The 15,162-nt window shown below is 40.8% G+C and overlaps 1 protein-coding gene across 1 annotated transcript in view; it reads left to right on the forward strand.

Annotated features, from left to right (window-relative positions):
* Window positions 1-15,162, forward strand: part of DNAH9 (dynein axonemal heavy chain 9) — a 408,742-nt gene that overhangs the window by 345,233 nt on the left and 48,347 nt on the right. The window contains exons 61-62 of the mRNA XM_030208005.1: window positions 5,268-5,416; window positions 10,317-10,444. Of these exons, the coding sequence (XP_030063865.1) occupies window positions 5,268-5,416; window positions 10,317-10,444 (277 nt within the window). The remainder of the gene's footprint in view (window positions 1-5,267; window positions 5,417-10,316; window positions 10,445-15,162) is intronic.

Here is a 15,162-nt window from a genome sequence, read left to right on the forward strand (position 1 = left end):
TTTACAAAGGGCTCCTTTTACAAAGCTACCAATTAGCTTACGCTGAATATGAAGAAGCCCATGGGGAATTCAATGGACTTCTTTGCATTCAGTGTATCGCTAATCGGTAGCGCCACTTTGTAAAAGGAATCTAAAGTGTTATATGGACTTGCACCAAATTATTTATATTATCATTTTCGATTTTACAATTCCACCAAAGCCTGTGGGGAAAACGAATTTAAATTATTTTTCTTTTTTCCATCTGTAAAAGGTAAGTAGAGATGGAAACTACTTGAAAGTTAATTCGCATTTCAAGCAGCTAGACTAGGGAACGAGATCTCGAATATTTTGGCAACTTCCCCTAATAATAAAAATTAAATATTTCTTTTCCAGGAATTTGTATTGCATAATGAATTGTAATTTTATCCTCCTGTTTACTACCCCACACAAGCGGTTGCCAGTGCGCTAATGCCGACATAGCCCATTTACTTTGAATGGGATCTGTCAGCATTGCTGCACGGCTTAGTAAACAGGGGGGTTAGTTAGGAAACACTTTTTTTAAAGTCATGTCCAGTCCTCTTCTAATTGTAATCTGCTTAGAACTGTGAGGTAATAGCGGACTATAAATTTTGGATAATTATCATTGAAATGATCTGTTTAATTGGTTTATGGCTGTCCTATGCAATTACTCAAGGGATATAAGTACATAAGTACATAAGTAGTGCCATACTGGGAAAGACCAAAGGTCCATCTAGCCCAGCATCCTGTCACCGACAGTGGCCAATCCAGGTCAAGGGCACCTGGCACGCTCCCCAAACGTAAAAACATTCCAGACAAGTTATACCTAAAAATGCGGATATCTACTAAGAAAAGAGTAAGAATATTGCTGTGACTACTTTTGTTTTTTTTTACAATGCATGTTGTTAATGCATTATCATGTTAATAAACAATAGATAAAATTTATAATCTTAAAAGAGGAAAAGACCTCAAAAATGTAATACTGCCACTTTGAATCAGTGCTCTGAAAAACTACCAGCTCTTCTTTATCATTCCATACAACAGTGCAAAATTTGAAAACTTCAGTGCTTCTTAAAATCTGTAATCTTTTCTATCTCCCACTTAATTTTTCAAACTCATATTAATGATTGCAAGCCATCAGTGGTTAACTTGATGCATTATTCATATTAGTTAGAGATATCCAAACTCATTGCAATTAATTAATATTCAGCTATCTATTCTGTTTATAAGCATATCAATGTTCCAACTCATTGCGGATAATCACTATTTTGCTTTTTCTATTATTTGCAGGCATATCAGGCTAAGCCCCATATAACCTCATTGTAGATACTCAGGGGCTGATGTAAAAAGTTACTGTGAGCAGCAGCGCATGGTTAGTGAGTGGTTGCTTAGCAATTTTTAGAGCCGTCCAATGCAAAATAAGGTTTTGTTCTGAAGCAAAATCTCACATTAGGCACCAGTGCATAGCCCATGTAAATAAGATGTTAAAGAAGCTATTAGATATTTTGTCCCAATACACAGAATTTTTGGAGAGAGAGAAAATTCCTTCCAGGCCTGAGGGTTAGCTCACCCCACTGCATCAGTCAGAATAGCTGACAAGCCTCTCTCCTGGACCTTTGTGATAACCACTGACCTATCTTTGTACATCGGTATCCCCTCCATCCTCTATCCTAACCTATCACTGCTGCCCCTAAAATACAAATCCCCAGTAGTCTAGTGGGCCCTCTCCCTCCCTCCAAGCCCCCTACCCCCCAACATTGTATATGCTTGGTAGTCTAGTGGCCCCTCCCTCATCCCTGACCCCAATATTTAAAAAAAAGAGAGAAAAACTCCCTAGTGTCTATTGGCATCCCCCTCTCCCAGGCCTACTCAAACTCCTCCCAGATGTGTACCTCAGTGTTCTCCCAAGCTCACAGTCTAATCAGAGTCCCCTGAAAGTTGTTTAGTAGTTTAAACCAAATGTTGTAGGCAGGCACTATAACAATACCTTAAAAAGGAAAGAGAGGAAGATGCTGCAAAGTATAATAAATACCCCAGTTTAGTTTGTCCTTCCTAAGTGCCAAAATATTTAGAGTAACAAAGATATAAAAGCAATGAGACAATCCATAAAATCAAAGTAAAATATAGTAACAGAGTAAGAGAGTAATTGATGGCAGATAAAGCCCTGAATGGTCCATCCACTCTGCCCAACAATCACATTCATTATCATTTCAAGATTTAAATCAACTTGATCATGGTCTTTCTTTTGTGTTTCTGGGTCATAGACCATAGAAGTTCGCCAGGCTCTGTCCTTATGTTCCGACTACTGGAGTTGCTGTCAAAGCCCACTCTAGCCTATAGAACTTCGTCTTGTCGTTTACGGGACAAAGACCGTAAAGGTCTGCCCAGCACTGTCCTCACATTCCAAACTATTGGAATTTCCATTGAAGCTCTCTCCAGCCCATCCTAAACCAGATAAGGCAGCCCAGCACCACCCTTTGTTGATGCAGCCAGTCACCATCTAAGCACCACATATATACAACCCTTTAAGTTTTGTTTTTTATATCATTCGTTTTCTGATTAGAGATCCTCTGTGTTCATCCCATGCGTTTTTGAATAATGCCACAGGTTTTTTTTCCACCACCTCCCTTGGGAGGTCATTCCAGGCACCCACCACCCTCTCTGTGAAAAAGAATTTTCTGACATTACTCCTAAGTCTACCATCCCACAACCTCAATTCATGTCTTCTAGTTTTACCACTTTCCCTTCTCTGCATAAGTTGTCATAGTCTGCCCCATTTTGAAAAAGACACTTTGGATCCCACTTTTCCTAATCTTTGTCATCCTGTTTTGAACCTTTATTATATGTCCAAAGTTCTGGAAAAAATAGTGTTCACTCAACTCACGTCTTTTTTTTTTCCTGAGAAAGTACTCGCTCTACATCCTCTTCAATCAGGATTTAGGTCACATTATAGCACAGAAACCATCATGGCAGCCCTGGTCAGTGAGCTTCACTTACACTTTTTTCTTTTAAGTTGAATTTCTTGGTTTTCAATACAAATATAAGCAAGAGCTCACAACATAACAACAAGCAATATGCTACAAAGTATGGCAACACTGGAGCTCACATTTAAGAAGTAGCAATCTACATCCAGAATCAAATTAAGTGAAAACAAGAGAGAGGGAGGAAAGAAGGAAAGGGGAGGGGGGGCTTACACTTTGATCTATATAGAATTGTGTTAACTGTCTCTTTAGACCTCTCAGCCGCTTTCGATTTGGTTAATCATTCTTTTCTACTGTCACATCTAGCTTCATTAGGCATCACTGGTAGAGTCCTCTCTTGGTTCACTTCTTTTCTTCTCATTGTACATTCCAAGTCATTCTCTCCGATACCACTTCTGATCAAAGAGAATTGCACCGTGGAGTGCCCCAGGGTTCAATCCTCTCCCCTCTGCTTTTTAATCTTTTCTTGAGCCCTCTTGCTGCTTTCGTCCAGTCTTTTGGAATTTCTGTATATTTTTATGCTAATGACATTCTTTTGTTATACCACACAGGAAACAGTAAAGATGACTCAAAGATATATATGTTGACAATGTTTAGTGTCTAAAGTTTATTGTACAACTTTATGGACTCAAAAGTTTATTGTACAACACATTTCGGCTGATTGGCCTGCCTCAGGAGTCTCTCAAAGACATGTAACCAATAAGGTCAATGCTACTTTCATTACAGGTTGTAAAGACCACTATAAGAACGGGGGTAGTGCAACCAATCCATGAAGTACTCTAGATTTGGCGGAAATAGTTAGGAAAAGATTGGAAGCTGGAGAGAAGTGGACTCTCAAATTCAATCGCTTCTCTGGACCAACGTAACAGCATCTCCTATCCAGGTTTTATTTCTTGGATAGGAGATGTTGTCATGTCGGTCCAGAGAAGCGCTTGAATTTGAGAGTTGAGAGGCACATTTTGGCAGTTTTTTTTTTCCCACCAAATCTAGAGTACTTCACAGATTGGTTGCATTACACCAGTTCTTACAGTGGTTTTTACAACCTGTATTGAAAGCAGCATTGACCTTATTGCTTATATGCTTCACTCTTCACTTCTTTCTCTCTTGAAGGCAGGACCTGATATCCCCACTGATGTATCCCTCTTCCTCCTTATAGCAGCTGCAGATCGAGCTGGCAGCCCCTGACTCTTCTCACTGTCATGTGGGAACCTGGCCTCTCTTTACTTCTGTGAGACCCAAGGGATAGCTGTGATCCAGTGGCAGCCCCTTGAGCAGGAAACGAATGCTCCTGATTGGCCCCAGAGTGGGGAATCTATCCAGTGCAGTTGTTACATCTTCCTTACTGTACCTCTTCAAGGAAAAAAAGCCTAATCCTAAACCCCTCTCTTAACTCTAGAATTTATACTTCCCACCCCAAAAGCCAAAGCTTTAATTCTATAGAGCTACTTCCCCAGAATAGATTGTCCCTTATTCAGACTTGACTGGCACAGCTCTGGAGTGGGAGCCAAAATGTTATATCTGCAACTGCACAGGAAGACGTATCTTGACAGCCTGCTACATCTACAATGAGTTAGAAGGATGTTCAATGAAAAGCATAAAACTGATTACCATGTAATGAGTATGCACAGACATTTGCTTTGTAATTGTTGCAGTCTGCAAGTAAAAAGTACTCCCAGACTTTGTTCCTATGTAGTTTGAAAATTGCCTCCTTAATTATCAGTGTTACCGTCTTTTTCCCTCTATGTCAGGGGTCCTCAAGGTCCACAACCCAGCCTGATTTTCAGGATTTCCACAACGAATATGTATGAGATTTATTTGTATTCAATGGAAGCAGTGAATGCAAGTATTTCTCTTACTTATTCATTATGGAATCCTGAAAACCAGGCTGGGTTGTGGACCTCAAAGACTGGATTTGAGGACTCCTGCTCTATGATTTCTTCAGCTCTCCCCTTCCCAGATGGCATGTGCAGACAGCTCCGCATGCCCTCAGCCATGCAAGGACTGAGAAGGGGGTTTAAAACCAACTCTAAACAACATTCTTAGTGCTGCTCTTTGACCAGCAGGGGCCACCAAAGTAAGAAAAACATCTTCCTTCCCTCCTTCCTTTTCTTCTTTGAGCCTGAGAGTACCATTTCTGCGTAACACACAACCCTGGACCTGCTAGATCTGACTTGCAGAGACAACCTCAATAATTCTATGTTATACCTTCATAACAGTCATGTCTATTTGATTGCTGTGGAGGAATTGTACTAAAAGATGCATCCAATTTGAAAATTTCTTCTTTCACAGGGACTTTGTTGAGGAGAAGCTAGGAAGCAAATATGTTGTCGGAAGATCTCTAGACTTTGCAACATCTTTTGAAGAGTCTGGACCTGCAACACCTATGTTCTTTATCTTGTCCCCTGGCGTTGATCCATTAAAGGATGTGGAGAAGCAAGGTACATGGGTCATGTGGTACTGAAAGTTATATCACAGCAGCACAGAGATCATCTTCCAAACCACAACATGTTGACTTTGGCAAAAAAACAATCTCTGTGTTGATTTTTGTCATGAGTTCTATCTCATTACTTACAGAATCAATATTTGCAGATGATTCTTGTTTCCTGCAGTCTTTTGTCAGTCAGACTGAGAAACATGAAACAGTGGTTAGCGTATTGGTCTATGACCCAGGAAAAGTCCCTAGGACACATTTGTCACCGACTGTGTGATTTTTGTTTTCCTTTACACATACAGAAAGCAATGGAAAACAAACCATTTGCCTTAATGGGCCTGATTTCATAGCAAGCACCTATGTGAGAAACCTATTTTATAAAGGAATAGGGTTTATTTTCAAATCACTTAGACTTACAAAGTTCCATAGGTAACTATGAGATGTATTTTCAAAGCACTTAGACTTAAAAAGTTCCATAGATTACTACAAGTAACTTTGTAAGTCTAAGTGCTTTGAAAATACGCCTCTATGTGCCCTTATGAAATAGGGTTTCAGAACCAGCCCCCACTGTGTAAAAATGCCAATACACATGTTTACACCTGCTGTGGAGGAAGTATAAAGTTGTGCAGATTCTTAGGTATATCACAACTCCGCCCCTTCCCTCGCAAAACTACGCCCCCAGGCATGCCTAAAGGAACTGCGTGCGTATGTATATTTATTTTTATTTATTTATTAGGATTTATTTACCGCCTTTTTGAAGCAATTCACTCAAGGTGGTGTATAGCAAGAATAAGTCAAACATAAGCAATAGACAATTACAGTAGTAAAAATATTCAAACAATAAAAAGTATGGCAAAAGACATTGCGAGTTAAAAGTGGAGTACCCATGTGAAACTGAACTATTATGATACCAGTAATAATGTGGAGCCCTCATGAGCGTGCAGAACCGAAGAAGTTTCCACAGTTGTAAGGAAACATAGAAGGGATATTGTTTCCATTTCAAGCCAAGATCGTCAAATGACTGTGGGATTTTCAGAGCCATTGTTTCAAGCTAAGTGGAAAGATTCTAAGCGATATATATAAAGACTTTGAATGGTTCTGATATGATATACATTGCTAATGGGAGATGTATGTTAGTTTTCGGTTAGGCCTAATGGAATGAGTGAGCTCCCCTATGGGGTGTCGTTTGCTTTTGTATTGTGTTTTTCACATCCTATTGTACATCTAGGTGTTACATTCGTGCAATGGGAGTGATATATTGTTAACTATAAGACATTTCCTCCTCTGTTTTTTGACCACAGAAGTTTTCTTCCTAAGATTGGTGACAATTGGGAGTTTTTGATTTCTGTGGGGTTTTTTTTTCGGAATGAGGTAGGAGCCTATGATGATAGCCATTACAGTGGAGTCCTATGTTGAGGTTCCCTGGGCGTTTGAGGCTATTTTCTATAATTGATTTAGATACATTGATAGGTTTGTCCTAGTGCCGAATCTAACACATGATAGAGTGATTTTGTTGCTAGTTTCTTACTTTTTTTTTCACTCTTAGCAGTTTTTGTGATTTTATAGTATACTACTTACACAATATCAACACAGTACACAATAAAACATTTTAATAGACAGCATAGGGTATCAGCAAAGATGGAACATATAGATAGATAAGATGAATAACAGGAGTAAGAAAATGCCATCATATCGGTGTCTATAACGTATAGGTATATAATTTTATAAAAGGCCTGTTCTGGGGAAAGGGGATGGGATTTGATATACAGTACCACCTTTCTGTGGTTACATTCAAAGTGGTTTACATATTAAACATAGGGACTTATTTTGTACCTGGGGCAATGGAGGGTTAGTGACTTGCCCAGAGTCACAAGGGGAATTAAACCTAGTTCCCCAGGTTCTCAGGCCATTGCACTAACCATTAGGCTACTCCTCCACTCTAAAAGCTGAGCAACTCACTTAGCATGTAAATGTAAGGAGGCATTCATGGGGAGACCAACATTTATGCACGTCACTTACAGAATAGTGCAAGCTATGTGCTAACATGATGCCTGCTAATGCCATGGCATAAGTGGGTATGCCTAAATGTAGGGGTGCAGATGCTGATTACAGAATTAGCACTCAGTGTAGCATGTGTGCAAGTGTACACTTACCCACGTGAGAGCTAGAATTCTATAAATGAACCGCCTGATAGTCAGAACCATTTAAATGGTCAAGAAAGGCTCGGGGCTTGGTCAGGGCTAACTACAGATATTCAGCAGCACTTAACTGGACAGCATCTGTGGACCACCCCTACACTGTCCAGTTAGTGCCGGAGAAATCCATGGACAGAGATTGGGTAGATCCAGAATTTAACCGGTTAGCAGCCATGTTCAGACTGCTAAACGGTTAAGGAAGCAGCTAAAGTTAGAACAGCAGAAACGCTGTATTCTGAACCCATTTGGAATTGGGTCTCCCTGAAGAAGCCTCAGTGAAACATATCCATGTCAGTGACTGAGAATTATCACTTTATTTCAGTGTGTAAATCTAGCTGGTACCTGCACTGTCTTGGAGATAAGTAGTAAATTCACTTTCAATTACTCATTTTTGTGTTTGCATTTGTGACCACTTTTGTTTTTGCTTTTTGGAATTATATTTTTAAAGTTGTGTTTTCATTGATATATTAAAATATATTTCTTCTGCAATGATTATAATAAAAAGAGGTGTGATTTACTGGTGCTATGTTGGGCCAATGCTATCTTGGTATTTATGAGCACAATTCTAACAGTATATTTTTGAAATTTATTTAAAATTGTCAGTTGACTTTTGTTGAGGTTTCTTATATTTGTATATGGTAAAACAGGGAACAATATTAGGCAGGGTCGGCATTAGGGGATAGGATACATCCAGGGCAATTGCCTGGGGCCCACATGCCATAGGAAGCACCGAGCCTGCTTGAAGCTGAAGAAGGCATAGGTGGGCTATTTGGGACCCCCTTCCAATTTGCTGCCTATGGTGTCAGCATGTCTAATACTGGTCTGTCATCAGGAAGCTGATTTGGTTAGTTACATTGAAAACAGACAGGGTAGGCTCACTCTTGGCAGGTCAGAGGATTGGAGAACGCCAGAAAGAGATCTAAACTCTGGACAGTTTTTAGACATCTTAGTCATGTAGCTGACTTCCAGACAGTAATGCAAAAATCTGAAAAAAATCCAGAGAGTTGGTAGCTAAAAACATTAAGGTGTGATGGTCTGAACACAAACCCCTATAAAGACTTCCCTTTTTGCTTTATTGCAGTAGGAATAGTGCAGCTAATTATGACCAATTCCTGCTACCTCTTTATTCAGCTCCATATCCCTCACAGGTGGCATCTTTAAATTCTTTCCATAATTTGAATATCAGTTTTCATGAATTATCATTCTAAAGATGGTGTGTTCAGAGCCATACCAAGTCAAAGTAAAGAGGAGGGTATATTCCATCTGTTTTTTACAGCATCCTCCTTCCAAGGATGGGTGCAGTGGTACTGCCTGTAGTATAACCCTAGTGAGTGTGTGGTCCCCCCTCCGAGCCCGCCCCACTTACTTGTCCTGCTCCTGTCACTGTGCGCAGCAAAATTCCCCCCAGGGCCAGGCGCTAGCATGGCTTTCCTGTTGCTGTGCACGGCAGTGCCACCGAGCAGAGTCCTTCCTTCCTGCTGCGTCCAAAGAGGCTATTTAGACGCGGCAGAAAGGAAGTACTGTGCTGTGTGATGCTGCTGCGCATAGGAACAGCAGAACAATGCTAGCACTGGGCAGGCCTCCTTTGGATGCCAGGCCCTGGTGAATTTTGCCCCCTCTTGGTGGCCCTGCCAGGATGAAACAAGTATATTGTGGGAGCCCCGGAGTGCAAATCCAGTGATGGACCACCCCATGAGTAGGGCACCCCTATCAAAAGCTTTACTAAAATCCAAATAAATGATAATTTTTAGGAAAGGAATGGAAAACAAAAATGAGAATGTTATAATGCCTTTGTATCGCTCCATGGAGTGACTGCACCTCAAATACTATGTGCAATTCTGGTCGCTGGATCTCAAAAATATATAGTGGAATTGGAAAAGGTACAGAGAAGGGCAACAAAAATGATAAAGGGGATGGGATGACTTTCCTATGAGGAAAGGCTAAAGCAGATAGGGCTCTTTAGCTAGGAGAATAGATGGCTTAGTGAAGATATTATAGAGGTCTATTAAGTATTGAGTGGAGTGGAACGGCTAGATGTGAATTACTTGTTTACACTTTCCAAAAATACAAGGACTAGGGGGCACACAATGAAGCTATTATGTAGTAAATTTAAAACAAACTGGAGAAAATATTTCTTCACTCAACGTGTAATTAAATTCTGGAATTCATTATCAGAGAATGTGGTAAAAGCAGTTAGCTTAGCAGGGTTTAAAAAATGTTTGGATAATTTCCTAAAAGAAAAGTCCATAAGTCATTATTAAGATGGACTTGAGAAAATCCGCTGCTTATTTCTAGGATAAGCAGCATAAAATCTGTTTTACTGTTCTGGAATTTTGCCAGGTTTTTGTGACCTGGATTGTCCACTGTTAGAAACAGAATACTGGGCTTGATGGAACTTTCGGTCTGTCCCAGTATAGTAACGCTTATGTTCCCTTTTCAGGTATTTTTTTTTTTTTTTTGAAAACTCAATAAGGATTGTTAGCTCCTCAGTCCCTATTGATTTTTCTACAAGCAGTGGCTCATTATAGTAATATGCAAGAAGTGAAGCACACTTGTTGCAGTCACACATCTTTCCTTGTAATCATTGCATCAGGGCCCAGATAAGGACAGATGAGTTACAACTTTAATAACGGAGGGCAGCATTAATACTTTTTGAAATAAAAATGTGTTTCTGATAATTAATGGAGCTGGAAAATGTTTAATTTCTTATAGGAAAAAAACTTGGCTACACATTTAACAACAGGAACTTCCATAATGTTTCCCTTGGGCAAGGTCAAGAAGTGGTAGCAGAGCAAGCCTTGGACTTAGCTGCACAGGAGGGTCACTGGGTCATCCTTCAGGTAAGAGCATGTGATCGGTGAAAGAACATAGAGTAAATAATATAAAGTCAAACTTTTGTTGATCCTGCCATAAAAAACATAGGTACATTTGAGCACGTGCTTTATTCTTGTGGGAATCTACATTATTTTTGCTGTGCAGTCTGGGTGAGAATATTTCTGATTTTTAATTTGTACACCTTGTTATAATAAAAGATTGTTTCAGAATCATTATCTCCTGAGCAGAAAAAAAAAACTTTTTGATATTTTAATTGACTGCATTGAAAACGATCCTTTACAAATGGAAAGAAAATAGTAAAGATGGTTATTTTAGAAGCTCTATTCTTGTTTTGGACATCTGAAAACAGGCATTTAGATGTTCGTATTACATGGACATCCAAATCACACAAGAGCCCTTACCACCACCTGTTCACTAGGTGGTAAGGAATCTCATGCTAACCCCGTAGTGGGTGATTAACGCATAAGCACCGCCATACTGGGAAAAGACCAAGGGTCCATCAAGCCCAGCATCCTGTCTCCGACAGCGGCCAATCCAGGCTTCAAGAACCCCCCCCCCCCCCCCAAATATATATATATATATATATATATATATATTTAATAATGTTCAAAGTACTTGCTACCTCATTAATGAAGATCATGCCCACTCTTAGCCTCCAAACATGCCCCCTGTGCTATTTTTTATGACAGGATTGCTCGCTGATCCCAGAACTACCATGAAGCCTGGATTGGCCACTGTCAGAGACAGGATGCTGGGCTTGATTGACCCTTGGTCTTTTCCCAGTATGGCGGTGCTTATGTACTTATGGGGACACCTGAGCGTCTTTTTAGTATGCAGTAAGTATGCCTTAGTGCTTACTTCCACTTTGTAAAAGGGCTCCTTAATAAGCCATTAACAACCAATTATTGACATTAAGGACTTAAATTCTATAAACGGTGCCTAAAAAATCAGTGCCAAAAAAAAGCACATAGCACTGTTCTATACATGGTGCTTAAAGTTAGGAGCTATTTATAGAATAGAGCTTAGTGCCTGGAACCACAACTGCATTTAGGCACAACATCTGCCTGTGCACTGTTCTGTAACACTCTGCAACTAAACTGTCACGCACACAACTCAAAAGGAGGCAAGAGGAAGGGCATGGGCGGGTCAGGAGCATTCACAAAATGTAGGCACAGTGTTTTAGAATAGGGTCATTTACGCAACCCAACTGCTATTGGTAGTGTGCCAGCATTTGCACTGGGTTTCAGCAAACATACATTCTTGCACCCAAGGTTGGGTGCAGGAATCCGCGTTAAGCACTATTCTTTAAATGTTGCTTAGCGCTAAGCAACCTGCCTAGAATTGGTGCTTGGCGGGAATCTTCCCAGCACCTAACTTTATAGAAGTCCCCTCAATGGATGGACCGTATAGGTCTTTATCTGCCGTCATTTACTATGTTACTATGTTAACAATGTGTGTACTTTTACACGCATTGAGCAGAGACTTCCAGGAGCTGGATTAGATTAAGGAATGTTTCAATGTAGGTCGTTTTTACTGTTTAGAAGAGAAACTTTGTCCGCAGAAAGTTCAGATGAAAGTCTATGTGGATACCTTTTCTCATAGGCAGTTCTCAAAGGGCAAATGTATCTGCATTTTCCTTTTGAGAACTGCTATAAAATCTGCTGGTTAAAGTACTCTTGAACTTGTTACTTTGAAAATTGTTCCCTCAGTGCGTAGCTTTTAGCCCAGCTATGAAGAATTCTTATTGCATAGTAATCAGCCTTCTGCATAAGCTTTGAAGTAAAATATTCCCTGTGAATCACCAACAGGACATATGAGCTTACACACTGTGGGAGATGTCAGTTGGAGTAGCTGTTAACTACCCTTTCATATTAGAAGACACATCTCCTGGTAATATATGTCACATGTGGAATTATGTATTAGGCATGATTTTATGTAACATATGACAATATCTGGTTCCATGTTGTCCCACAGTTCAGTCCAGAGACTTGCAAGTTATGCCCATCTACAAGCAGGTGGAGACAGAGAAAATCCCAGAGCTCTACCACATAAGACCCTGTGCAGCAACCTCATTTTCAGTATTCTATGTAGCAGGTGGATGCACGTAACATCCAGCTCTTAGTTGATACTGGCTCCTGGCCTATCCCACAGGTTCAGTTGAGCACTGGAATTAAGAGTCCTTGGTGGGCTTTGGGATACACCTGGTGGTGCCAGATCCCTCCCCCACCCTTTTGCTGCTGCTGTGATTACTGGCTTTAGATTGAAAAAAAAATTGACAAAAAGGGCATGTTTGGAGAACCATGGAAAGCTGGATGAGGTATCCCTCACATCAGACCATGGGTCAGAGTGCCACCTCTCAGGGGCCTCTTGCCAGTCACTGTCTAATTCTTTGGAGGAGGGAGAGCTTCCTCCGAAGGAGGGTGATGATCCCACAGCTGCTCAGTTCTTCATGAAGGAGTTGTTGCCTGCCTTAATTTTTAAGGCGTTAGAGGTACTTAATATTTCTTCTCTTTATCCTCTTCCCTCAGATGCTACCTCTCGTCCTATGATTTCAGGTATTAAGAAGCCCCCTAGGAATTTCTATGATGAGGGTTAAGAACTCAGCTCAATGGGATACTCTGGAGGCAAGGCTGCAGGTGGCGCAAGCTATGTCTTATCTGTATCCTCTCTCATCAGAGGAGTTGGATTTGCTGTGGCTTCCTATGGTGGACTCCGTGGTTACAGCAGTGACCATGAAGACTACCCTGTCAGTAGAGGGCAGTACAGCCCTCGAGGATGGCTAAGACAGAAAGTTGGAGTCCTCCTTAAAATTATCCTTTGAAATGGCTGCTTTGTAGGGCACATCTACTCCTAGCCTCCAAACATGCCCCTTGTGGTAAGCCATGGTTTGTGGCTCTTATGTGGCCCAAGTGTGCTTAAGTTGGGTTCAGAAGGCTTCTTCTACTGAGGAGTTAATTCAGTCCCTGCCATTGTTGGAGGTGGGTTTGACCTATTTAAGACCAAGAATATTATAATACCCCTGTATTGCTTCATGGGTCAATCTCAGCTTGAATATTGTGTTCAATTCTGGTCACTGTATCTCAAAAAAGATATAGCAGAATTAGAAAAGGTTCAAAAGAGAGCAACCAAAATGATAAAGGGGATGGAATTTCTCCCATATGAGGATAGGCTAAAGAGGTTAGAGGTCTCTTCAGCTTGGAAAAGAGACAACTGAGGGGGGAGGAGGATATGATTGAGTTCTACAAAATCCTGAGTGGTGTAGAACAGGTAAAAGTGAATTGATTTTTCACTCTTTCAAAAAGTACAAAGACCAGGAGACACTCAATGAAATTACATGGAAATATTTTTTCACTCAAAGAATAGTTAATCTCCGGAACTCATTGCCGGAGGATGTGGTAATAGTGGTTAGCATATCTGTGTTTAAAAAAAGGTTTGCATAAGTTCCTGGAAGAAAAGTCCATAGTTTGTTATTGAGATGGACATAGGGGAAGCCACTGCTTGCCCTGGGATTGGTAATATGGAATGTTGCTACTAATTGGGTTTCTGCCAGGTACTTGTGACCTGGATTTGCCACTGCTAGAAGCAGGATAGTGGGCTACATGAACCATTGGTCTGACCCACTATGGCTATTCTTATGTTCTTATGCTATTGTGTTGGGATCTGTTTCTCCAGTTCACAGAAGTAGGCATCACTATCAGGTTGGTTCTATCCTTTCTTCCTATTGTGGTCTCGGTATTTCATTTAAATCAGCCAATTTCCCTTCCCTCTTTCTGCTGGGAGGACTACCCAGAAGAATTTAGTAGTTTTCTGATTCTGGATGTGTGCAGGATTCTTGTCTGATACTTGGAAGTCACCAACGAATTTTGGCACTCTGATCATCTTTTCGTACTGTTCGCAATAAGGGCAACCAAGCTTCTAAGACTGCTATTATATGGTGGCTTAAGGAAGCCATTTTTCCGCTTATTTGTTAGCAGGTAAGGCCCCGCCTTTGCATCTCAAAGTACACTCCACAAGAGCATACTCAATGTGTTTCACAGAATCGCCGTCTATTTCTGTAGATGAGATTTATAGGTCAGCTACATGGTCCTCAGTTCACACTTTTCCAAAGCATTACTACTTGGATGTTTTGGTTTAGGGTGATTCCACCTTTGGAGCCTTGGTGCTGGCTGCAGGGATTTCCAGGCCCTGCCCTTCTTGAGGACTGCTTTGTTGCACCCCACAAGTCTCTGGATTGATCTGCGGGACAACATGGAAGGAAAAATGTGTTTCTTACCTGATAATTTTCCCAACAGATCAATCCAGAGGCCCGCCCTGTTACTGGGCTCCTCGGGCTCAATATTTCAGACTGGCTGAATGGGTATGTTGTCAGCTGGTTGTTCTGTTTGCAGATGCAGTATAGCAACCTACCAATAAAAAAAGGAACAAAGATACATGCTCTGGTAACACAAACTCTGTGTGTGCCCTGTGCAGCTTCTCGTTGTTGGTGCTGCTTGTTGTTTTCACTGGAGGCTAATTTGTTCACACTGTTTGGAGTTTAGTTTATTCAGTTCTTTATTGACAGAAGCAAGAGATTTCTCTCTTCTTCCTTCTACCTTACTGCTTTGTTATCGAAAATATTGAAAGTCAGGCTGCTACACAGGGTTTTTTGTGGCAGAGCTCTGTCATTCGCTCTATTTCCACCTGCTAGTAGATAGGCATAACCTGCAAGTCTCTGGATTGATCT

The sequence above is a fragment of the Microcaecilia unicolor genome, chromosome 6, assembly GCF_901765095.1.
Source record: "Microcaecilia unicolor chromosome 6, aMicUni1.1, whole genome shotgun sequence".
Taxonomy (NCBI): Eukaryota; Metazoa; Chordata; class Amphibia; order Gymnophiona; family Siphonopidae; genus Microcaecilia; species Microcaecilia unicolor.